This window comes from Nicotiana sylvestris, chromosome 12, assembly GCF_000393655.2.
Source record: "Nicotiana sylvestris chromosome 12, ASM39365v2, whole genome shotgun sequence".
Lineage (NCBI taxonomy): Eukaryota > Viridiplantae > Streptophyta > Magnoliopsida > Solanales > Solanaceae > Nicotiana > Nicotiana sylvestris.
Genome location: NC_091068.1, coordinates 2,326,290 through 2,350,453, shown reverse-complemented (window position 1 = coordinate 2,350,453; position 24,164 = coordinate 2,326,290). Strand labels below are relative to the sequence as shown.

Genomic DNA, 24,164 nt, shown 5'->3' with positions numbered 1-24,164 from the left:
GATAGTCTCTTTAGGCGCGTGTTTAATAATTTACTTTCTTAAGCTCGGGTGTGCATTTCATGCGACCCAAATCCAAATCTCAAAACATCAAATAAAATGCGTTCCGGATTGTGGGTGCATTTCATGTGACGCAGTCCAAAGACGTGTTTTAAGCGATGTTCACATTCTTGTAAAAACAATAATAATAAAGCGGTTAAAAGTTAAAATTGGCACATTGGTTCATAATTGTATTTAAAATCAGATAATCAAGCCGAATATAACAATTGAGCGACCGTGCTAGAACCACGGAACTCGGGAATGCCTAACACCTTCTCCCGGGTTAACAGAATTCCTTATCTAGATTTCTGGTACGCAGACTGTAATATAGGGTCATTCTTTTCCTCGATTCGGGATTAAAATTGGTGACTTGGGACACCCTAAACCTCCCAAGTGGCGACTCTGAAATAATTAAACCAATCCCGTTTTGATTGTCCTTTAATTGGAAAAAACTCCCCCTGCGCCCCTCTCGGGCGCGGAAAAAAGGAGGTGTGACACACCTGTTAAAACTCACCTTGATGAGTTTAATTCAATTATAATGGACCTGAAGAATGTGGATATCAAAATTGAGAGTGAGGATCAGGCCTTCATTGTATTATGTTCTTTACCACAGTCTTATGATACTTTTGCCGATACACTGCTATATGGGAAAGATAGCATTTCACTAGAAGATGTTAGTAATGCACTAAAATCTAAAGAGTTGAAAAAGAGCTTTCCAGACAACAGAATTGAGGGCGAGGGTCTTGTGATTAGAGGAAGAACACAACAAAAGGACTTTAACAAGGAAAAGTCAACCGCAAGATCAAAGTCTAGAGCAAGGAAGCAAAACTGTTATGAGTGTGGGGAGCAAGGTCACTACAAGAGAGATTGTCCTAAGCTGAAGGAGAAAAGAGGGAAGCATAAAATAGATAATTCGGCAAATATTGTTGACACTGGCAATAATTCTGATGATAGTGATTATGTAGGGGAAGTTTGTGCTGTGAGTTCTAGTCATTGGCAAAATTCTTGGGTTCATGATTCTGATGCTACTTTCCACATGAGTCCACACAAGAATTGGTTTGCAACTTACAAACAAATGAGTGGGACTGTCTATATGGGAGATGATAAACCATTACCAGTAGAGGGGGTTGGTAACATCACATTGAGAATGTTCGATGGAATCATCCAAAACATTGAGTGTTGGCATGTTCCTCGGATAAAGAGAAATTTGATTTCTCTTTCGACTTTGGATGATCAAGGGTATAAATTTCACTCCGAGAATGCAATACTTAAAGTGTGTAAAGGCTCCATGGTACTCATGAAGGGTAAACTACATTCTAAATTGTATCATCTTCAGGCCAGTGTAGTTGAAGGGGAAGCTGTTGTAGCTTCTAGGAAAAGTGATCTGAATCAGTCTCAGTTGTGGCAATTGCAACTTGTACATATGAGTGATAATTGATTGTCTTTGTTGAGTAAGCAGAATTTGCTGAATGGGTACAAAAATCAAGTTTTGAATTTTTGTGAGCATTGTGTGTTTGGTAAACAGACAAGGGTAAAGTTCATCAAGAAGGCCAAACATAAGACCAGAGACAAGTTAGATTATATACACTCTGACTTGTGGGGTCCAAACAGAGTTCCCTCCAAGAGTGGTGCCAGATATTTTATGACTTTGCGATGATTACTCAAGGATGGTGTGGGTGTATTTTCTGAAAACAAAAGATGAGGCATTTTCGATATTTGTTAAATGGAAGACGATGGTTGAGAGGCAGACGGAAAGAAAAGTTAAGCGTCTTCGAACTGACAATGGGTTGGAATTTTGCAATTCTGAGTTCGATAATTTCTGTAGCAGGGAGGGCATAGTGAGACACCGCACTTGTGTCGGAACACCACAACAAAATGGTGTTGCAGAACGTATGAATAGAACGCTTTGTGATAGGGCACGAAGCATGCTTTCACACTCATGTGTTAGCAAAGATTTTTGGGCTGAAGCAATCAATACAACTTGTTATTTGGTCAATAGATCTCCATCCATAGCTATTGAGTTCAAAACTCCTTTTGAGATATGGTCCGGTTCGCCTGCTGATTATTCAAATTTAAGGATATTTGGTTGTCCTGCGTATGCTCATGTGAGGGATGGAAAACTTGAGCCGAGGGCAAAGAAGTGCATATTTCTAAGGTATGCAACTGGAGTGAAAGGTTATAAGTTGTGGTGCACAGATCAAAAGACTCCAGGGCTAATTATCAGTAGGGATGTAACATTCAATGAATCTGTCTCACTGGACTGTCAGAGGGAGAAGGCAATAGTAGAAACAAATCGTGGTGTCAGTGACCGCATAGAGCTAGAAATTGAATCTCCACTAGCTCAGCCTAGTAGTTCTAAAGTAGAGGAAGTGGATGAGGTGCAAAATATTGATCAAGACGATAATGTTGATGCACCTGCGCAACAACCATATAGCATTGCAACAGGCAGGGAGAAGAGAGTGAGCAACCGACCGCAAAGGTTTGCAAACGTAGTTGATGGGAATCTTCTTGGATATACGAATCCAGTGGGATTTGCTTTGGCAGTTGCAGAGACTGTTGATGCGTTTGAGTGTTATAGCTATCTAGAAGCTATTCCGAGTATAGAACCAAATCGACGGATTAGTGCTATGAGTAAAGAGATTGAGTCTCCTAGACTTGGTTGGTGTGTGCAGTACTCAATAGAGCCCTTGCGAGGGCTGAGGGCAAGGTAGAGAGACGTTGTTCCTGTTGATGAAGAGAATTCAAGCCAAGGGGAAGATTTGTTATTTGTGGCTTGAATTATTTCCTTGTATTTTTAGGAAACCCATAGTCCCTATAGGTTTAGGAAAACCCATTGTCCAAATAGATTTGGAAAAAGAAAACCTATAGTCCTTGTCAAATTGGGAAACCTTTCTCGTATATATTTGAGACCTTTTGGGATCTATATTTAGGGATTGTAGTTGAGGATTCTATAGATTGTATTGTGTTTTTCTTCTCATTCATAGTGGAAAACTCTCTCTGCTTTTGCCCCGAGGATTAGGCTTGGCCGAACCTCGTTAAATCCTTGTGTTGATTTTTTCTTCTCTATTTGCTTTGTGTGTGATTGTGTGCTAGTTAACCCACGATATTCCGCAACAGAAAGTAAGAAACAAGTTTTATCCTCTACCGAGCACTCCAAACTAGTATCTTACAAAGATACGAAAGTGCTGAATAAAAGTACCACAAAAATTTAAGGAAATGGCTAATCGTTTAAAAAAATATCAACTTCTTTTAATGTTGACGACCAATTCAAAAATGTTGTTGAGCAGTGAATATCTCTAGTTGGAAAAATGATACACAAACGAGATACAAACTCAAAATGACACACATATACAGAATATAAAGAACAATGAAGAAGTATGAATTCTTTGATTTGTTTGACTCAAAAATATTAAAACCTTTTTGAACAAATCAATCAAAGATGAAGGGGTAAATCTTAGTCAAACATAATTAATTCCAGATCGAAATGTTAACAACAACGATTGCATATGGGACGAAAGAGATATGATTGATTTTATAAAGATACGACATTGTCTTCCTCATCAATCGATGAGGAAGTAGATTTACATATTTTCTTCGAAGTCATTTCCTCTTTTTTCTAGAATAGAAGAAGGGAGATTTTTGTCTTTCTTTATTAGAAATCGGAGAATCCCCCCAGTTGAGAGCTTTCCCTGGCTATATATAGTCAGGGTATCCTTGCCCTTTGCTTGACTCGACGTCTTCTTGCCACTGATGTGCCTTGGTCATGATTTTAGGCATCACTCTTACCGATTCGTCATATGTCATGGAGGAGAAATGGAGTGGGCTTTGTGGACCTTCACTGCCTAGTTACTGAGACGAGGTGTCGGTCGGCTTAGTCGTGATGGTCAAATTTTGACCAATACAGTTAGTCCCTCCGTCTGTCGGGGTCATCCTATGTCGGACTCGGCAGACGGATCATGTTCGTTATGACTTCAAGAGAAATCTAACCTACGACTTTCCGTTCCTTAGTCACATTTTGTGGGTTTTTTATGGAGTGGCGGCGTTCTTTCAATCCTCATGGACCGTTGCGGCAGTTTCGAAACTAAAACGTCATTTGGTATTGAAGTATTGGTTCGTGGTTATCACCATTATGACACACGTTCCTAGAGAACTGAAACGTTTCATGCCCTATCAGATTTGATAGGTGACTCTTGGATTTCGTGCTCGGGGGATTTATGTCTCTTATAAATAGGTGGAGTTTATCATTCGATTGGCATACTTCTTCATCTTTTACTCGGGAGAGTTCTGCAAATATATCTTTTTTTCTGATACCTTGAATTTCTGCTTACCCTCTTGTTCACTGAAATCTTTCATCTCTCTTTTTATTACTTCTTTGGTGCGTTTTCTGCTAAAAATGGCTGGTGATTCTTCTCATGACGATCACCCTGCTATTGATCCGGTATCGGAAAGTGCTGCTCAAATCATTGGAGGAGCGGATGCGGTGGAGGATGAGGGGGTCCCATCAGTGATTGAGATCTTACCCCGCCTTGGGAGAGACCCGACTGACTTCACTACACCCGCCGGGGTCGAACCGGAACCTATTTACTCTGTTCTGAGGGAGAGGGACATTGCAGAGTTGAAGGAAAGGTGGGGGATTCCCGGTTATGTCGATAAGCGGCCGGCAGTGGGAAAAAATATAGTTCGCTTCAACCGCCCCTGGTACTGTGTGTTCTATTCCTACCCCTTCATTGTATGGTACACATTTCCTCTTCCCCTATTGGTGGTGGATTTTTGCCGCTTCTACGAAGTGTGCCCCGCCCAACTTTCACCATATTTATACAAGGTATTCCTTATGCTTCTCAAGTATGCTGAACTCGCTGGTCGTGAGGTCACTTTGGACCATATGCTCAACATCTTTGCTCCTCAAACTTATTCGTGGTTTGATGGTTCACATGAGTCCTCGGGGATCGAGGGGGATGGTGGTGAAGTTGGACGATAGGACCAATCGTCATTTCTACGAAAATTACTTTTATGTGCGAACTTAGCCTATCGTGGCAGACCCTACGGAATTCCCTGTAAAATGGAACTTTGCACGTAAGTTTGTATTCTTAGTCGTCGAAGTGCTCGACCATTTTCTATGGGTACTAAATTTTATCATGTCTTTGCAGCTGAGAGATTGCCTCCTCCACCTTTCGAAGGTATCCATGAGTGGGTGGAGGCCATATTTCCCCATACGGTGGGGATTCTCACCTAGTCGACCTTTCATGGGAGGTTCGACGCAGGCCCCTTACAGGTGAGATGACGTCTTCATCTACTGTTCTTTCCCTTTTTACTTAGCTTCTCATGTGCCGTTTGTCGTTGTCAGGGAGAGTGCGGAGAGCAAGGGCCCCTCCGTTAGCGTTTCGCCAGCCGGCCGCGTCTGCTCACCCTATTGTAGTACCTATTACCCGACCTTCATCGAGGGCTGCTTCAGTTGAGTCTGCGGCTTTGGTTACTCTTGCGAGGGTTGTTTCTCAGGATGAGGTTCCGACCGATGTCGTTCGCCCAACGGGTGAGTCACCATCTACAAGAGAAGAGGAGGGACCGCCAAAGAGACGGAGGGTGGAGTTTGAGACAGTGCCCCCGACAGTAATTTATTTGGATGACTCTCCCCCGACGGGTTCTGGAGAGGGCGTTATGGCGGTTCCCCCCATAGGGACGGAGCAGACCGTCGAAATTGTCAATGTCTGTGATCGACAATCAGAGACTCCTATCGTTGCCTTGGCTTAATCAGAGATCTTTGTCGTTATTGATGTCCAACAACCTGTCATGATGGAGAATCAGATTTCTGGGGCCGCCGTCGTGATTTCAGACGTGCCCTCATCTTCTGCAGTGGGTCGGGCTCCATCTTCAGTAGTAGAAAGAGGAAAAGGCGTGGTGGTTGATGACTATGAATATGAGTTAGACCTGGACCCCGATGATGTCAGGATATTTGAGAAGGGCCTTACTCATTCGGTGGTTAATGCGGGGGGCTCAACCTATATTCTTCAGATCCCTTCCGGCCTCAATCTCTTGGGGAAAGGGGAGGATCTGGTGCCGCAGTTCAACCTGTTATGCTCCGAGGCCGAGAATGAGTCCCTCCGGTCTGTTCTTGTTGCTGATTTTTATGGACGAAGTGGCCGCCATGGGCTTAAGGGTACGTTGCATTTTACTTTTGCTTTCTTTTTTCACCCTTCTCGGAAGTACTAGCCTAACCCCGTCTTTGCGTTTTCCATACATATATGGTGGAAGTGGAAAGCATTCGTAGGGCTAACACCCGGGCAAAAATTTTCTTGAAGATGTTGGAGAAGTATCGTCATTACCGCGACAGATATCGTGAGATGCATAGGTGGTTGAGGACGGATCCCCGTAATTGGGCTCTTGGTGAGGAGTTCGAAAAAAGGGACTAGGAATTGATGCAAACTATCCGCAGCAAGAGCGCACTCGAGGAGCAAATTCGAATTAAGGACGAGGAGCTCGAGTTGGGTAAGGGGGTCGCCGCAGAATGTAGCGGTGTGCATTCGATTTATCGATTCGATTTTGACCCTTATCGATTATCGATTTGTACATATGCTTATCGTTATCGTTTCAATAAGGTTTCCATTTTTTCGATTTCGATTTAACAATTTTCGGGGCTTATCGATTCAGTTATCGATTACACAAATAAGAAAATTTGCGGGATTCCACGGTAAGTATATCGCTATAAACACGCCTAACTAATATGGACAAAAGAAGCTAAAATAAGACGAACACCGTTTATAACATAAAAATTGTGTCAACAAGCACATGCAACGAAACTAAAGTAAGGGATCAAATGTATACCACCAACACTCCAACGGTATAAAAAAATAAAAAAAATACACCATCACAGCTAATTCTGTTTTCCATTAATTTGAACTTCATTCCCTTGAGCTTTAAATATGATCATTCATTAAATGTTGTAGAGGAAATAATAGGGTTAGGGACATAGGGTAAAGGGAAGGGTATTATAGGATACATTTTTTTTAGTATATCTTATCGATTTATCGATAAACCAATAACCGAAGAGGACAAAATCGAAATCGAAATCAATAACTCGATAAGGAAAATTTCAAAATCAAAATCGAAATCGATAAATCAATAAACCGATAACAAATAATCGATTCGATTTATCGATAAAACCGATTCAAAGGCACACCCCTAGTAGAATGTGCGCATTTGCAGGGTAGGTTGAGGTCAATGCAGTCGGAGATGGATCAGAACTTGGTCAAGGTCGAGGAGATGAGTGTAGAGTGGATAAGAAAATTGACTGCAATGGAGAACAGAGTCGTTGGGTTGGAGAGTATTCAGAGTGCCTGGTCCGAGGCTTCAGCGAGGGAGACGGCCCTGGAGAACACCATCCACATCCTCCAATCCGAACAGGAGTCAGAGAGAGCAACAGCTACCCTCAGGGAGGCGAGGCTCGAGGAGTGTATCAGTGTGATTGATCAGGAGACATCGGTTCTGGGAGATCGGGTTGCAGCTTTGGAGGCAGAAAATGAGTGATTATTGGCTCAGGTTGAGTCATCTTCCGCTGTCGTTCCCCCCAAATGCATAAGCTCTGGGTTTATGTTGAAGCCCAGTGGGATATATACAAGCGTTTGTGGGAGGCGGGCATCGTTGCCAAGGCTACTTATGAAGAAGCGCGAGCGAAAACACAAGATGCTCGCATCAATTGTGGGTATGATGTTGTGACGCCAGAATCTAATGGGGATGTGGATAGTGGTAATGGAGAACCTCTTGGAGATGGTGATGATGGTGGTGACAGTGATGGTGATGGTGACGGTGGTGATGACGCCTAATGAGGAATGTTGTCCTCTACTTTCATTTTCAATTGTTTGTCGATTGTTGTTCGTTCGTGTGTTTTTTTTTCTTTGGGTTGGCTTGGGCCATATGTAAGCGGCGATAGCCCGCACTGTGACTTTGTATAAATGAGAGTTCTTTTCTTCGCTATCTGTCTTGTACTTCACTTTTATTCCATTTGTTTATGGCTTTTGGTGCGAGATAGATGCCCGTATGACGAGTTTCGATTTTTCTTTCCTTTTGGTGGTTTTCGGCCTTAGAAATATTTTGAACTAATCGAAATATTGCCTTGTCATTACTGGACCGAGATTGAAACCTTCTCCCTTTTTGACGAAGGCCCTTGGCCTTAAAGGGTGTTATTCCGAACTTGTCGAAATAATAGCTCGTCGTCATTCGATCAAGGTCGAACCCTTCTCTTTTTTGGCGAAGGCCCTTGGCCTTAAAAGGTGTTATTTCGAACTTATCAAAATAATAGCCCATCATAGTTCGATCGAGGTCAAACCCTTCTCTTTTTTGGCGAAGGCCCTTGGCTTAAAGGGTGTTATTTCGAGCTTATCGAAATAACAGTCCGTCGTTGTTCGATCGAGGTTGAACCCTTCTCTTTTTTGGCAAAGGCCCTTGGCCTTAAAGGGTGTTATTTCAAACTTATCGAAATAACAACCTGTCATCGTTTGATTGAGGTCGAACCCTTCTCTTTTTTGGCGAAGGCCCTTGGCCTTAAAAGGGTGTTATTTCGAACTTATCGAAATAATAGCCGATCATCGTTCGATCGAGGTCGAACCCTTCTCTTTTTTGGCGAAAGCCCTTGCCCTTAAAGGGTGTTATTTCGAACTTATCGAAATAATAGCCTATCATCATTCGATCGAGGTCAAACCCTTCTCTTTTATGGCGAAGGCCCTTGGCCTTAAAGGGTGTTATTTTGAGCTTATCAAAATAACAGCCCATCGTTGTTCGATCGAGGTCGAACCCTTCTCTTTTTTGGCGAAAGCCCTTGGCCTTAAAGGGTGTTATTTCGAACTTATCGAAATAATAGCCTATCATCACTCGATCGAGGTCAAACCCTTCTCTTTTATGGCGAAGGCCCTTGGCCTTAAAGGGTGTTATTTTGAGCTTATCAAAATAACAGCCCATCGTTGTTCGATCGAGGTCGAACCCTTCTCTTTTCTGGCGAAGGCCCTTGGGCTTAAAGGGTGTTATTTCGAATTTATCAAAATAATAGCCCGTCGTCGTTCGATCGAGGTCGAACTCTTCTCTTTTTTGGAAAAGGCCCTTGGCTTTAAAGGGTGTTATTTCGAACTTTTCGAAATAACAGCCCGTCGTCATTCGATTGAGGTCAAACCCTTCTCTTTTTTGGCGAAGGCCCTTGGCCATAAAGGTTGTTATTTCGAACTTATCGAAATAACAGCCCGTCATCATTCGATCTAGGTCGAACCCTTATCTTTTTTAGGTAAGACCCTTGACCTTAAAAGATGTTACTTCGAGCTTATCAAAATAACAGCCCGTCGTTGTTCGGTCGAGGTCGAACCCTTCTCTTTTTTGGTGAAGGCCCTTGACCTTAAAGGGTATTATTTCGAACTTATCGAAATAACAGCCCATCGTCGTTCGATTGAGGTCGAACCCTTCTCTTTTTTTGGCGAAGGCCCTTGGCCTTAAAGGGTGTTATTTCGAACTTATCTAAATAACAGCCCGTTGTCGCTCGATCGAGGTCGAACCCTTCTCTTTTTTGGCGAAGGCCCTTGGACTTAAATGGTGTTATTTCAAACTTATCGAAATAACAGCCTATTGTTGTTTGATCGAGGTCGAACCCTTCTCTTTTTCAGCGAAGGCCCTTGGCCGTAAAGGGTGTTATTTCGAACTTATCGAAATAATAGCCCGTCATCGTTCAATCGAGGTCGAACTCGTCTCTTTTTTGGCGAAGGCCATTGGCCTTAAAGGGTGTTATTTCGAACTTATCGAAATAATAGCCCGTCGTCATTCGATCGAGGTCAAACCCTTCTCTTTTCTGGCGAAGGCCCTTGGCCTTAAAGGTTGTTATTTCGAACTTATCGAAATAACAGCCCGTCGTCGTTCGATCGAGGTCAAACCCTTCTTTTTTTTGGCGAAGGCCCTTGGCCTTAAAGGTTGTTATTTCGAACTTATCGAAATAACAGCCCGTCATCATTCGATCTAGGTCGAACCCTTATCTTTTTTAGCGAAGACCCTTGACCTTAAAAGATGTTACTTCGAGCTTATCAAAATAACAGCCCGTCGTTGTTCGGTCGAGGTCGAACCCTTCTCTTTTTTGGTGAAGGCCCTTGACCTTAAAGGGTATTATTTCGAACTTATCGCCTGTTGTTGTTCGATCGAGGTCGAACCCTTCTCTTTTTTGGCGAAGGCCCTTGGCCTTAAAGGGTGTTATTTTGAACTTATCAAAATAACAGCCCGTTGTCGTTCGATCGAGGTCAAACCCTTCTATTTTTTGGCGAAGGCCCTTGGCCTTAAAGGTTGTTATTTCGAACTTATCGAAATAACAGCCCGTCGTCATTCGATCTAGGTTGAACCCTTCTCTTTTTTAGCGAAAGCCCTTGGCCTTAAAGGATGTTACTTCGAGCTTATCGAAATAACAGCCCGTCGTTGTTCAGTCGAGGTCGAACCCTTCTCTTTTTTGGCGAAGGCCCTTGACCTTAAAGGGTATTATTTCGAACTTATCGCCCGTTGTTGTTCGATCGAGGTCGAACCCTTCTCTTTTTTGGCGAAGGCCCTTGGCCTTAAAGGGTGTTATTTCGAACTTATCGAAATACCAACCCGTCGTCATTCCCGGTTTCTAGAGAGTTGGACATCTTCCTTGAGAGTCCCAGTTTGTTTGGCATTGCTTGCACCAGATGGTGCAACGCTGGTGAATACGAGGTGTTGATATTTCGCTTAGGTTTGTGCTGTGTACGCATTATAGTTTTCTTGTCTGACTCCTGCCGTCCAGCTCGAAGATGTTGCCAGCAGGAGGTATTTCAGCTGTGTTGAAGCAATTTTTGCCCTTCGATCGAGGTGTTCCTGTGTACGTTCATCCACGCGGTCTTATGTGCTTGCCTGGACAAAGAGTGGGAGGTTAGGATGAGATTTTCTTCGCTCCCAGCCGGTGATCCGGTGGGGGAAAATAGCTTGGTTACACCGTTTGCCTTGTTTAGTGTATCGATGCTTGATTAGGCGAAGATTTCCGAGCCTGGTGATTTTGCTTGGCTCTTCTTCCTTTTCTGCGCTGCTCCTATGTGTCACATGGGTTGGGTTTTTCCTCCGCGCTCTTTTTGGTGAGTGATTGTATTTTTTGGTTTCGATCTAGGAGAAACTAGGAAATTTTCACTAAGAAATCCCCACAGACGATGCCAAATTTTTTGACTCAAAACTTAAAACCTTTTTGAACAAATCCATCAAAGATGAAGAGGTAAATCTTAGTCAAACATAATTAATTCCAGATCGAAATTTTAACAACAACGATTGCATATGGGACGAAAGAGATATGATTGATCTTATGAAGATTCGACATTGTCTTCCTCATCAATCGATGAGGAAGTAGATTTACATATTTTCTTCGAGGTCATTTCCTCTTTTTTTTCTAGAATACAAGAAGGGAGCTTTTTGTCTTTCTTTTTTAGAAATTGCAGAACCCCCCCCCCCAGTGGAGAGCTTTCCCTAGCTATATATAGTCAGGGTATCCTTGCCTTTTGCTTGACTCGACGTCTTCTTGCCACTAATGTGTCTTGGTCATGATTTTAGGCGTCACTCTTACCGATTCGTCGAATGTCATGGAGGTGAAATGGAGTGGGGTCTGTGGACCTTCACTGCCCAGTTACTGAGACGAGGTGTCGGTCGGCTTGGTCGTGATGGTCAGATTTTGACCAATACATGATTCCCATTAGATTGAAGGAAATATATTCTTCTAATTGAACAGAGTTACTAAGCTCAAAATTACTCACAACATACGTCTCTAAGGCAACAACATACAGCAAGCTTTGAAACCTTTGTTGTTGACCTGCACATCATTGAATCAGAGAATAATTCAGGAAACCTAATCAATGTAGTTCATATTCGGAAATGAATACAAAATAGAAATTATTTTCTCTCAGGCATTTCGTCAAACAATTGGAAGGCATAATTAGTGAATATGATATCTGTATTATAAACTGTATAATAACACCCACACAACAAAATCACAACATTAGATTAAAGCTTCGAAACCTTAGTGGGCATTTGGACATAAAAATTGTAAAATTCCAAAAAAAAATAAAAAAAATTCAAGTAAAAATGATATTTGAAAATTAGAGTTGTGTTTGGACATGAATATAAATTTGGGTTGTTTTTGAAGTTTTGTGAATAATCTGAGTGAAAATTTTGAAAAATAACTTTTCGAGTTTTTCAAATTTTCGAAAAATTCCAAAATACATCTTCAAGTGAAAATTGAAAATTTTATGAACAAACGTTGATTTAGAAAAAAACTAAATTTTTTTTGATAAAAGGGAAAAATTTCTTATGTCCAAACGGGCTCTAGTGGGCATTTGGACATAAGAATTGTAAAATTCCAAAAAAAAAATGTGAAAAATATTTTCAAGTGAAAATGACATTTGAAAATTAGAATTGTGTTTGGACATGAATATAATTTTGGGTTGTTTTTGAAGTTTTGTAAGTGATTTGAGTGAAAATTTTGAAAAACAGCTTTTGGGAATTTTTCAAATTTTCGAAAAATTTTAAAATTCCTCTTCAAGTAAAAATTAGAAATTTCATGGGTAACACTAATTTCAAAAAAAAAGCGAAAAAATTCTTATATCCAAACAGTCTCTTAATACTCCCTCTATTCCCCTTATTTGTCCATAATATTTGCGTACCCTTGAAAATAATAATAAATGAAGGATCTTATCATAATACCCATAATAAATGGAAAGAATTACAAGAAAATACACATGACTTCATACCATAATAAAAAAAATGGCCCATGTTTTTAAGTTTTACCCAACTTAACTCATATTGTACATATTTTGAAAGTATTAACAAATTCAAAACTTGTATTCTTACAACCATTGCTTCTAAAAGCTATGGAGTTAAATATGTGTTCTCACAACCATTGCTTTCACTCTCTCTTCTTCTCACATCTTCTACATATGCTTCAAAGGGACGTCCGCCATTGTTGCTTCTTACCTTGTGTCACCTAGTTGCAATGTAAGAAAATTGAAGAGTAGAAGTCCACCATTGAAAGTTATTCAAAGCTTTGCTTTCAAAAATAGGATTTTTTGAGTTTGTTATTTGTTTGGATTGGGTGTTGTTCCAATTGATTGAAAATATCAAAAGGAGAGTGATTTGGAGTAGATTTGAGTAAGATTTGAGTTAAATTTTAGAAAAAACGCAAGGAAGAAGACAAAGTCAGTTTTTGTATAATTATATATAATCTTGTATAATAGTGTATATGAGTGTATAAACACATCTTATACACTATTATACACTTTTATACACCATTATACAAGCATCTGTAGACGAACTTCTTCCACGATTTTCAGTTGCAATTCTTGTTAAAAATCAGTCCAAATCTCCATTAAATGACTTCAAATTTTATATACAACCTCCTTATACTATTTCTAACAAGTCTAAATAACACTCACTCCAAATTTCTCACAAAATCAAATTCGAAATTTAAACCCACATGTTTAAGCTTGTTAAAATTTTTAATTTTCACCATCCAAATAGATTTGGTTTGTTGAACTAATATTTGAGTCACTGTTACTGATTCAAAAAATTAACTTAAAAGCTTGAGCAATCTTTTTTAAAAATTAATAGTGATTCTATAACCTATTGGAGTTGGATTGTAAATTGAAATATGAGTTATGAAATTGAAAAGTATGAAGCTCAGTTGTTCTTATGTGAAATTTTCCCTGATAAATGAACTGATTATTAGCACCTAAATAACTTCTAATTTATCAAAGTTTTAGCTTGGTCATATCCTTCTTTCTTTTTTATTTTAACAACAAACAATGTACTTGGGAATAGAGATGTGTAATTGTAATTTTCATCAAATGTGATTATTTTTTTTCTTGGGCGGTCCCTTGTTGCCTATTTTTTCATTAATGTGGTGTTTATACTTTTTTGAGTCGAAGGTCTATTGGAAACAACTTCTCTATCTTCACAAGTTAGGGGTAAAATTTGCGTACACATTACCCTCCCTAGACCCCACGGTATGGGATAATACTGGAGGAAATTCAAAAATAGCCAGATTTACGAGTGATACTTGAAAAATAGCTACAGTTTCAAAAGTAATCGAAATTTAGCCACTTTTCATGTAAAGATAAATCTGAACGAAAACACTGTTCAAAATCCGAAAAATATTCCAGCACAATATACTGAGTTCGACTTTTTTACATGTAAATTTCCAGCATAATATACTGGAGTACTTTCAACATAATATACTGGACTTCTAGCATAGTATGCTGGAAGTTCATACACAAGTGCTCCAATCTCCGGTATATTATGCTGGAACTTTTAGTGTGTTGGAGTTCCAGCATAATATGCTAGAAGTTCATACATAGGTGCACCAATCTCCAGTATATTATGGTGGAACTTTCCGTATTGCAGCAAAATAATGGCTATTTTTCAATGATTTGGCAAACGTTGGCTATTTTTTAATTACCTGTCCGAAAACTGGCTAGCTCGTGCTATTTTACGATAGTTATTTGTTGTTGTCTTGGATGCATAGTTACTTCACGTACGAATACACGTTATCTCATTCAAAATAATGAGTCTTTTCATCTATAAATATTCATATACAATATTAGCTAAATTTCTTGAATATAATCCTATTATAAAATATAACATGGCAAATCGTATATTATATAGTATACGGACCCTTTCTTTTATATTGCAAATCTGAGTCTTTTTGGAAAAAGAAAAACAAAACTAATATATAAATGCCCCAAAAAGGAAAAAAATGATATAAGGGTTGTGGTAAAGTAGTATGTACTTCTTTATTCTTAGCACAGGTCTCGGGTTTGAGTCCAGCATAATAGAGTCGCCCTTGTGAGGAAGCACTTTATCCCAAATATGAATTCGGATTTAATCTTGTCTTAATGCGGGTACAGTACACCTGATTGGAGACAAAGAAAATATGAGTTTAGTCCCCAAGAAGGGACCTTCCATAGAGAATTGAAAATAATCTGGAAGTCTGTTGCAATATTCAAAGGGACGTTCAATATTGGAAAAATAATATTATATAACCGATGTAAAAATAATAGTCCGAAAAATATAAAAAAATTATATATATTTTGCATAGGACAGTGTGTGTTGATGAATTCAATCAAACCAAAGATACCTTAGTTTTAATGAGCCAATTTTTTGTCCCATCCAAATTCATGGCTCAAGTTGTGTTTATGGAAAAAATGTAGAAATGACATCAGGTAGTCACTATAAAGGGCTGCTATTTAGGAATTAGCTAGTGCGTCCTGAATTTTAATTTTCTAGTTCAATTTTTTAGGATAAAAATATTCCGAATTATCCTGAAGTTAAGATTTAGTTTACAAATTCAAGACAAAATAAGTACCGACTAATCTCTAAATAGCATCCTGAGAATAGTTATCTGCTCACTTGCCCCTAAAAACGGACACTTGCATTGCACTGAAGAATGAAACATTAATGGATGACCACCAAAGATTGTGGTGAGAAGATAAGTACTTGTTCATTCTTAACAAGATGTCTCGAGCTCGAACCCTAGGTATGAAGTCGTCTTTGGTATGAAGCATTTTACCCCTGAATATGGGGTCATCTTTGATACGGAGCATTTTACTCCCATGTATAGAGTAGCCTTTATAGGAAGCTTCCCCAACCCTAAAGTGGAACTTTCTGACGTGAATCTGAGTAAGTCAAACTCCAAAACGGATAGCAAACATCAAGTGAAAAAACAAAACAATAATTATATATTAACGAAGGCACCAAAATATTGAATTCTTTGTGCCCTGCACATTTAAGCAGGTACCTGAACATAGTTGAAATGAATACATAGAATTCATATAACCGACTTCAACTTATTTGGAACTGAAGTGTAATTAATTAAATCGCAGCTGTTTAAACATAAAGCATGCCATAAACCTTTCAAAAGCTCCTAACTCATCAGAAAAAGTAAAAAAATATATATATTAACAAACAAGATAGAAGAAAAATAACCAAAATTATTTTGAATCAACCCTCAAGTTAGCTCACCAGATATCAAAGGACTAAACAATAAACCGATATCATTTGTGTTCGAAATAGGATACCGCCTAGGTAGTTTCTTTTCTCCGCTTCTGCTGTTATATCTTCGGCTTTTTTCATAGTAGCTGTTTGTTTGGCTTCGTGGCCTTACCATCCGTTCGACGCCTCCACAGAAAGATTGGTTACTTTCTTAGTATTATTATTTTTTGATTGGTTATTCAACTTTGTTTGTACAAGATTGAATTGCAGATTTCATTTCCTCTTTACCCAATAGTGTTTCTACTATCACCTGCACAAAACAATGCACATATATCACCATTGAGTACTACCATAAAAAGAGTTACCTATGCACATATTTTCAAATAAATGGTAGCAATAAAGTTACAAGTCGGAAAACAAGGTGATAAGGTCCAAGAAATCGTAAGATTAAGATTTGTGAAGCATTTCACCAGTTCCAACAACAACAAACAACCCAGTGAAATCCCACAAGTGGCGTCTGGGGAGGGTAGTTTGTACGCAGACCTTACCCCTACCCTGGGGAGGTAGAGAAGTTGTTTCCAGAAGACTCCAAGTGGGGTCTGGGAGAGTCGTGTGTACGCAGACCTTATCCCTACCCTGGGAGGTAGACAGACTATTTCCGAAAAACTCCACAAGTGGGGTCTAGGGAAGGTAGTGTGTATGCAGACTTTACCCCTAACTTGGAGAGGTAGAGAGGTTGTTTCCGAAAAACCCTCGGCTCGAGAGGAAGAATAGAGACTAGCAAATATCGACAACAAAGGCCAGAAAAATGATACCAACAGTATATATATCGTAAAAATAGATGGAAGAAAGCAATAGCAATAACAATAGCGATAGCGATAGCAATAACAACAAACAGTAACAACGACAAGGTACTAGAAAACCGAAGCGGAAGATAGTACGAAAACAGCCACAATACTAGCATTCTAAACACAACGACATTTCACCAGTTCTGAACATTAAAAAAGGAAGTCCAAGCAACACTTGATTGATATGAACAGGAGAATTAAACATCTTGATCATGACAGCTTTCAAAACTGCAACTTTACCTTTCTTTTGCAGGAAGAAAACAATTTGATAAACAATTTTATGATCTAACGTTGGGGCAAATTAAGTAGGACTTTGAAAGTTCACCTCTTGTACCCTATTTCCCGACCGAGCAAGTAACTTGTATTGATTTTCAAACATGGATGCCATATATACCTGATAGCAGATCGATGATTAGAAGCTCCCGAAAACAATAAAGAATGGTTTAGTTCTACTGTGTATGCCTTATGTAAGGTGTTACCTGAAATGTTGGAGCCAAACCAGGGCTCAAGAAGTACCGTCCTTTTGACACAGAGGAAATACCCTCAAACTGCTGTAATTCTTTGATAAGTGATTCCACGTCCGGCCACTGGCGAACATCACATTAAAATTCTACTATCAGATATAGACAAATGCAAAGGCATATTGCAATTCGCAATCAGATTCAGTAATGATTTCTTCTTCTTTTTTCTGAAGAGTATCATCTATACTATGATGAATTATGTATGCACTTCATTGCTCGAGATGATAACAAGTGTCCCTTTATCTGAAAACGAGGACAACCATGGCGTATTGATCTAAGGTGTCTTTAGTAAATTGAATGAAGTTGCAAAAGGAATAAAACTGCTCAAATTGTAAGGCTAACAACATAAACCTCGGTATCTTGCTCTGCTGCTTGGAGTTTTCCATTCAAATTATCATGATCACCAACTACAGCCTCTAATGCCTCCATCATCGGATCTGGCTGCAAAAAGTACATTTAAACGCATCGGTAAATATCAACCTTAACTAACAATATCAAGAAAACCCCCTTAATAATATCACAAAAACAGATAGATTACCGTTATTTCCTTCAACGATAAAAAGATGCGCTCAAGTGAAAAGTCTAACTGGTGAACTTTTGCCTCCACAATCTACAGAAGAGAAAAAAAATTCCACAGTAAAAGTAAGATATTTCTAAAACTATTAGCTCTTAAATTATCATAGAACATATTATGCGCTTAACCTGCAATACATTCACATGCACAACATAATTCACGAACTAAGCCAGCATCACTCTTTCACAACTCAAAACACTATACTTATCTATATTCATCAGATAAATTTCTTTGTTCATTTCACCTTTACAAGAAAAGGTATGAATTACAAATTTGTAACGTTATTCTTCGAGAAACAACTACCTGACCAATTTTAAAGTACGACGCAGGGTCTAAAGTGGCGTCCCATGAAACTTCTGTCTGGTGAATTAGAGCAGGTACTCCTTCAACCTATATTAAAATATTGCAAATTTAAGATGTAATCAATAGTTAACTGGAGTGACTGCCAAGTGTCATGTGTCTCCCATAAGAAGATCATGCTACATCATTGATATACCTCAACAAATATTCCGAAGTAGGTAATTTTTTGTATGCAACATTTTACCACGTCCCCGACTTGAAGTTTAGCCTGCAATGCAAATAACACAAGCTTGGTGACTTCGTTGAGGGAGCAAGATCCAGAATAACTAACACTGAGGAGACTAGCATACAGTTATTTCCAAAATACATAGGTAATTTTACCTACATTGTGCTTCTTTCCAAACCCAACCAACTAGAACAACTGAGGATCACCCTTTTTTTCTTCCTTTTTTTTTGTGGGAGAAGGCGACAAGTATTTTTTGTGTGTGTGTGTGTGGGGGGGGGGGGGGTGGGGGTGTGTTCTGTATAAAGGGCAGCCCGATACACGAAGCATTCCGCGTTCACACAAGGTTCGAGGAAGGGCCCGCACCCCAAGAGGGTAACCCTAATGCAAGCACTAGTGGTTGATTCCACAGCTCAAACCTGTGACCTATAAGCCACATGGAGACAACTTTACCGTTGCTCCTGGGGGGTCCTCAACGACTAACTTTATTGAAAGTATGCCTGTCCATTTTCTCAATATCTCTTCGGAACAATATATAACAAGGAGAAAGAAGTCAGGTTGGGTCTCCTCCTGAAGTCGGTCACAATATTCAAGACCAGTTTAACATAGGAAAACTAATACCAATACTATGGAAGCTCAGAAATTTGAGAGATAGCCAGCTGGATAAAGAAAAAAATTTGCAAGCTTTAAACAAGGGTAAAGTTGTTACCATAAGGCTCCTCTTCTTCTCGACCAATTCCTCCTTTTCTTTCGCCTTTATCGAGAATATTAGCCTTCTCGAATTTCTGTCAGCCAACACCACACTTACTCTGACTCTCTACATGGCAGAGATCACAAATTATGGTCTTACTCGGAGTACTAAGATTGAGACTGGAATAACGAAGCCCTCCTCACCTGGCCAACAAATGATGATAAGAACTTGAGTTTCTCTTGATCGTAAATCCTGAGAAGATCTTCCAGTTTCATGTCTGACGAGATCTCCTCTTCTTCGACATTTTGAGCAATTTGTGAATCTACTCCGGCCTCAGGAGAAGCTGCCTTACCAAAACCATCATAGCCTCCAATGATCCCCAGACCTTGCTTGTACAGGGATGGATTTACGCCTTTTTGCCTTAACCAAGATTCAAAAGCTAAGAATTTCCACCTGGCTGCTAGATTGCGGTATGGCAAAAATCCTATCAAGGAACCAAAAGATACCTGTAAAAAGACGTAGTGAGTTTCCATAAGAAAAAAAAAAGTTGAGAGTAGATGCGCATAAGTTGAGAGTTTCCATAAGTAGACTTACAACAAAGCCTCTGGTGCTACAACTAACTAGTTCCACTTCCTCTCTTCCTCCACTCTTAACAAGCTCTTCAGCTCTTACCCAGTCATTATCCTCGTGTTCCTACAAGATTGCAGCACTCAGTTTTCATCAATACAGTTATTTCTTCCTAGTTAAGGAACTGATGCAGAAAGAAGGAAAACATTAATCTACCTTAATGGGTGATTTCGTCAGGAAGTTGTCAATCTCTGAAGCATTTCCATAGCCCTCAGATTTGACAGGACGCATGGTGTCTTGACTAACGCTTGATGTTGCCTTTTTAGGTTGGTCTAATCTATCGAAGCACAAAGTATTAATCAAGCAAATCTAAACAGCAAAGTATTTAAGGGTAATGTCCAAAAATCAAAAGTACCTTTTGGGTTTTCCAAGAAGTGCAGCATCCAAAGATTCCATGGGTTTGTTGGAGTCGGAACTTCTCTCGGCAGGCCATGTATCAGTCTGCTGGGATCCTTGAAAAGCAGTCAAATAGATTGACTAAGATGCTAAATTACCACTTCAGATGAGTATCTGTCAAGAAAAGAATCCTGTTACCTGTCTCAGAGCCTTGCTCGTCAAGAGGTTTGCTTATGCTACTTTGTAACGGTTGGTCAAGTTTATTCTCTGCCACACTTGTATGCTCAGAAGAAACGTTAGCAGCATTCAACGTATTTTCATCCAAAACACCTGTACGCTGATCCTCGGAAGATCCTTGATTTTGATCTATCTTCAGATTCAAATTACTCACCTCTGGCTTATTCAGAAGCAAGCTGTTTTTGGATTCATTAGTTGATGCATAAACCTTCAGACTAGAATCTGCAGTGTCGTTGCTAGCTACAGGTAAAATATCGCTTGATTGTCCATTATCTTCACTATTGTCAGAGTTGATACTCATCGGCTCCGGCTTCTTCAACAATGTAGCATCACTAAACTTATCACTTGATTGTCCATTGTTTTCACTGCTGTCAGAGTTGATCCTCATTGGCTCCGGCTTCTTCAGCAATGTAACATCACTAAACTTCTCAGGTTTCCGTTCTTTGCCCATTTTCAGTGTCAAGTTTGGCCTAATTTTGAAATTTGATGATTCATCCTCCTCAGAATACAAAGATGGTTTCCGCAATATAACATTTGGAACACTACTTTTCCTACTTACTGCAGGTACTGAAATTGGTTGGCTTTGTTTATTATCACCCTCAGTCTCTAGCGGTTTCCGCAACATAACATTCGGAACACTACTTCTCCTACTTACAGCAGGCCTTGAAATCGGTTGGCTTTGTTTATCACCTTCAGTCTTTGGCGGTTTATCATCAACCTCGAACTTAACTCCCTTCTTCGGCACAGGACGAACCAAATTTAATCCATTTGATGAATTGAGAGAATTCTTTTCCTGGGACGCGTCAAATGGAACCTCCACAATTTCACCAGATGTTTTACCCTTCTTCTTTCCAAATGACTCTTCAATTTCAAGATAAGATGCATCTGGGTTTGTCTTCCTACTTATTATCTATGAAATCAAGAATCGCTATCAGAAAAGAAAGATACATACAGCATCAAAAAGCTTTGCAAGGTCAATACTAAGTAACTCACAATATATTAGCAGATATCAATTTATAATCTATAATTGTACAATTCCAGATACAGGATTAGTTCTCTTTTCCTATAGTAATCCACATTCTGTTGGTAACCAAACAAAGTTTAAAAATTTAGAGGGGATAAAACACTCCATTTTCACCCGATGCAGAAAAGTAACATAATTCCTCAAGTTTGAAATGCATTGATTCAAAAAGTCTCTTAACTATATATACTATCAACTACTTCTTTATCCTAAACTAGTTTTTGGGTCGGCTACATGAATCCTACAACTCAAATCTGAATTGTATTGATTCGACAAGTCTCTAAGCTATCTATACTATCAACTACGTCTCAATTTTAGACGCACGATTAGTTATCCTTTCCTCTAGAACCCTCATTTTGTTGGTAAAAAAAGCAAAGTTCAAAACTTTAGAGGGGATAAAACGCTCCATTCTCAGCACACAAGTAGAAAAAGTCTCTCGGCTCCTCACATTTAAATTAAACAATTCAAAAAGTCTCTTAACTATATATACTATCAACTACATCTCAATCCTAAACTAGTTAATTGGGTCGGCTATATGAATCCTACATTCTCCCCCTCCGTTTCAGTTTATGTGACACTATATCCTTATCAATCCGTTCCAAAAAGAATGACACAATATTACCACAATCTATCTTAAACTTCTCATATTATCTTTAATGACAAGCTTTTGTAGCAACACAAATGATATGGAATGTTTAAGACCACACATTTCAACAGTTTTATAGTCACACAACTATTATAGCACGTTTATGACCACAAACATAAAATCTTCATTTTTAACTTAAACTTCGTGTCCAGCCGTATAGGTTCACATAATTTGAAACGGATGGAGTATGTCTCAATACAAAACTAGCTTTTCGGCTGGCTATACGAATCTCATATACCTATTTTCTTAACTAAACAAAGGAAATTTCAAAAACCAATAAAGAACATAAAAGGGGCAGCCCGGTGTACTAAGCTCCCGCTATGCGCGGGGTTCAGGGAAGGGCCGGACCATAAGGGTCTATTATACGCAGTCTTACCCTGCATTTCTGCAGGAGACTGTTTCCATGGCGTGAACCCACGACCTCATGGTCACATGGCAACAACTTTACTCGTTACTCCAAGGTTCCCCTTCAATAAAGAACATAATTTGCTGAAATGAACAAGGAAAAAGGTAGACCACCTTAGCTATGGTCAATTTTGGGTCTTCACCAATCAATCTACCAAACTTGAGCTCCATTTGGTCCCACTGGTCAAGCTTATTATTACTCCTATCATCTTTAGAAGCAGCAAAAACAACAACTTTCTTGCTCTTTCTGCCATAAAAATCAGTTCTTGACAAAACCCCACTTGTTATTGAGCTGCAATTATCATATTTATCAGCAAAAGTAGTAACTTTCTTGGATTTTTTGGGTAAAAAATGAGTTCTTGATAAGAACCCATTTGTTAGGGAGCTTGAATTATCATGTTTAAAAGGAGAAACAGTAACTTTATTGGATTTTCTGGGAATAAAAAGGGATTTTGAGATTCTTGAATTGTGTAAAGATGAAACTGACAAGAAGGGGTTGGGCATTAAGGTTTTGTCAAAGGTAAGGTTGTTCATTCTTGGAAAAAAATCAAAGTAAATTTCATCAGATATTATTGACTAATATTAAAGATGTTTAAAGGAACGAGAGATTGTGAGCCTTGTGAAAGTGTAAGCAGTAGAGAGTGAGAATTTGCCTTTGGTTTATCCTCTCTGAAGTATTTTTGTTTGAGACGGTGAGAGAGCTGGAATTCGTGGTGTTGGCGTAAGGGGTGTCACGTGATTGGCACGTGAATTCTTTTTTTTTTTTTTAGTTTTATATGCTAAAACACTCGAGGATCCTTGCACAAATAACCGGCCGGCCGTATTCGCTATCTTTTTTTTTTAGCAATATACAAAGATTATACATTAATTATATATAATTAAAATATATGATACATAAGTTATGCATATATTATATATTCTATTTTTAGTTTAAGCGGTTGGGTGGTCGGCTATTTGATAAACTTGGTAACAAATTGGGTTTCATAGCCACTATAGTTTAGAGCCTAATAACTATAGTATGCCTAATTATCATTCGTAACTACTATTCAATTGTTATTAATTTGTATCAATTATATTTATTTGTGCAATGTATACAAAAGATACAACATTTATCAACGATATATTGTGATGACCCAAAGGGTCATCTTTTATTTTAGAATCCGAATCCGGGTTTTGAGGCCTTGAAAACCCCATTTTCCTTCTCCTCGATTTGCGTGCGCAATCCAGGCGCGTTTCCGGAAAGTTTTTGTGTGAAATTTAAGAAAAATATTGAAATTTGCCTTTAAAATTAATTAAAGTTGACTTCGGTCAACAGTTTTAGCAAACAGACCTGGACCCATGATTTGACGGTCTCGTAGGGTCTGTAGTAGAATATGGGACTTGGGCGTATGCCCGACATCGAATTCTGAGGTCCCTAGCCCGAAAAATGAATTTTTGAAGAAAATTGTGTGCTGGAAAATATAAAGATTTTTTGGAATAGTGTGTAATCTCGTTGGTGTTGGGCCCGTATTTTGGTTCCGGAGCCCAGTACAGGTTTAATATAGTATTTAATTCGTATTTGTGAAATTTGGTGAAAAACGGAAGAGATTTGATATAGTTTGGACCCTTGGTTGAGAAAATAGAAATTTTGAACTATCTTGAGAATTTCATGAGTTTTGGTGTTAAATTCGTTGATTAAGATGTTATTTTAGTGAGTTGATCGCACG

General features: G+C 39.1%; 1 protein-coding gene across 1 annotated transcript; it reads right to left on the bottom strand.

Annotated features, from left to right (window-relative positions):
* Positions 1 to 15,753: 15,753 nt before the first annotated feature.
* On the bottom strand, positions 15,754 to 23,142 carry LOC104233798 (uncharacterized). Its single transcript, XM_009787247.2, has 14 exons — positions 22,573 to 23,142; positions 20,348 to 21,296; positions 20,169 to 20,265; positions 19,970 to 20,090; positions 19,781 to 19,879; positions 19,390 to 19,692; positions 19,205 to 19,312; positions 18,469 to 18,540; positions 18,276 to 18,362; positions 17,937 to 18,008; positions 17,750 to 17,839; positions 17,357 to 17,464; positions 17,203 to 17,271; positions 15,754 to 16,339 (listed from the first exon to the last, which is right to left on the bottom strand). Exons 1-14 carry the CDS (start codon positions 22,990 to 22,992, stop codon positions 16,265 to 16,267), a joined length of 2,670 nt encoding a protein of 889 aa, XP_009785549.1. The 5' UTR covers positions 22,993 to 23,142; the 3' UTR covers positions 15,754 to 16,264.
* Positions 23,143 to 24,164: the final 1,022 nt, after the last annotated feature.

Excerpts from the sequence above, each read along its gene's own strand:
- LOC104233798 (XM_009787247.2), bottom strand. The coding sequence starts at position 22,992 with ATGAACAACCTTACCTTTGACAAAACCTTAATGCCCAACCCCTTCTTG. Across the intron at positions 18,541-19,204 it reads AGAAGAAGAGGAGCCTTATG|GCTAAACTTCAAGTCGGGGA; the intron begins GTAACAACTTTA and ends TTTGCATTGCAG. Across the intron at positions 17,272-17,356 it reads GTTTGGCTCCAACATTTCAG|GTATATATGGCATCCATGTT; the intron begins GTAACACCTTAC and ends ATCTGCTATCAG.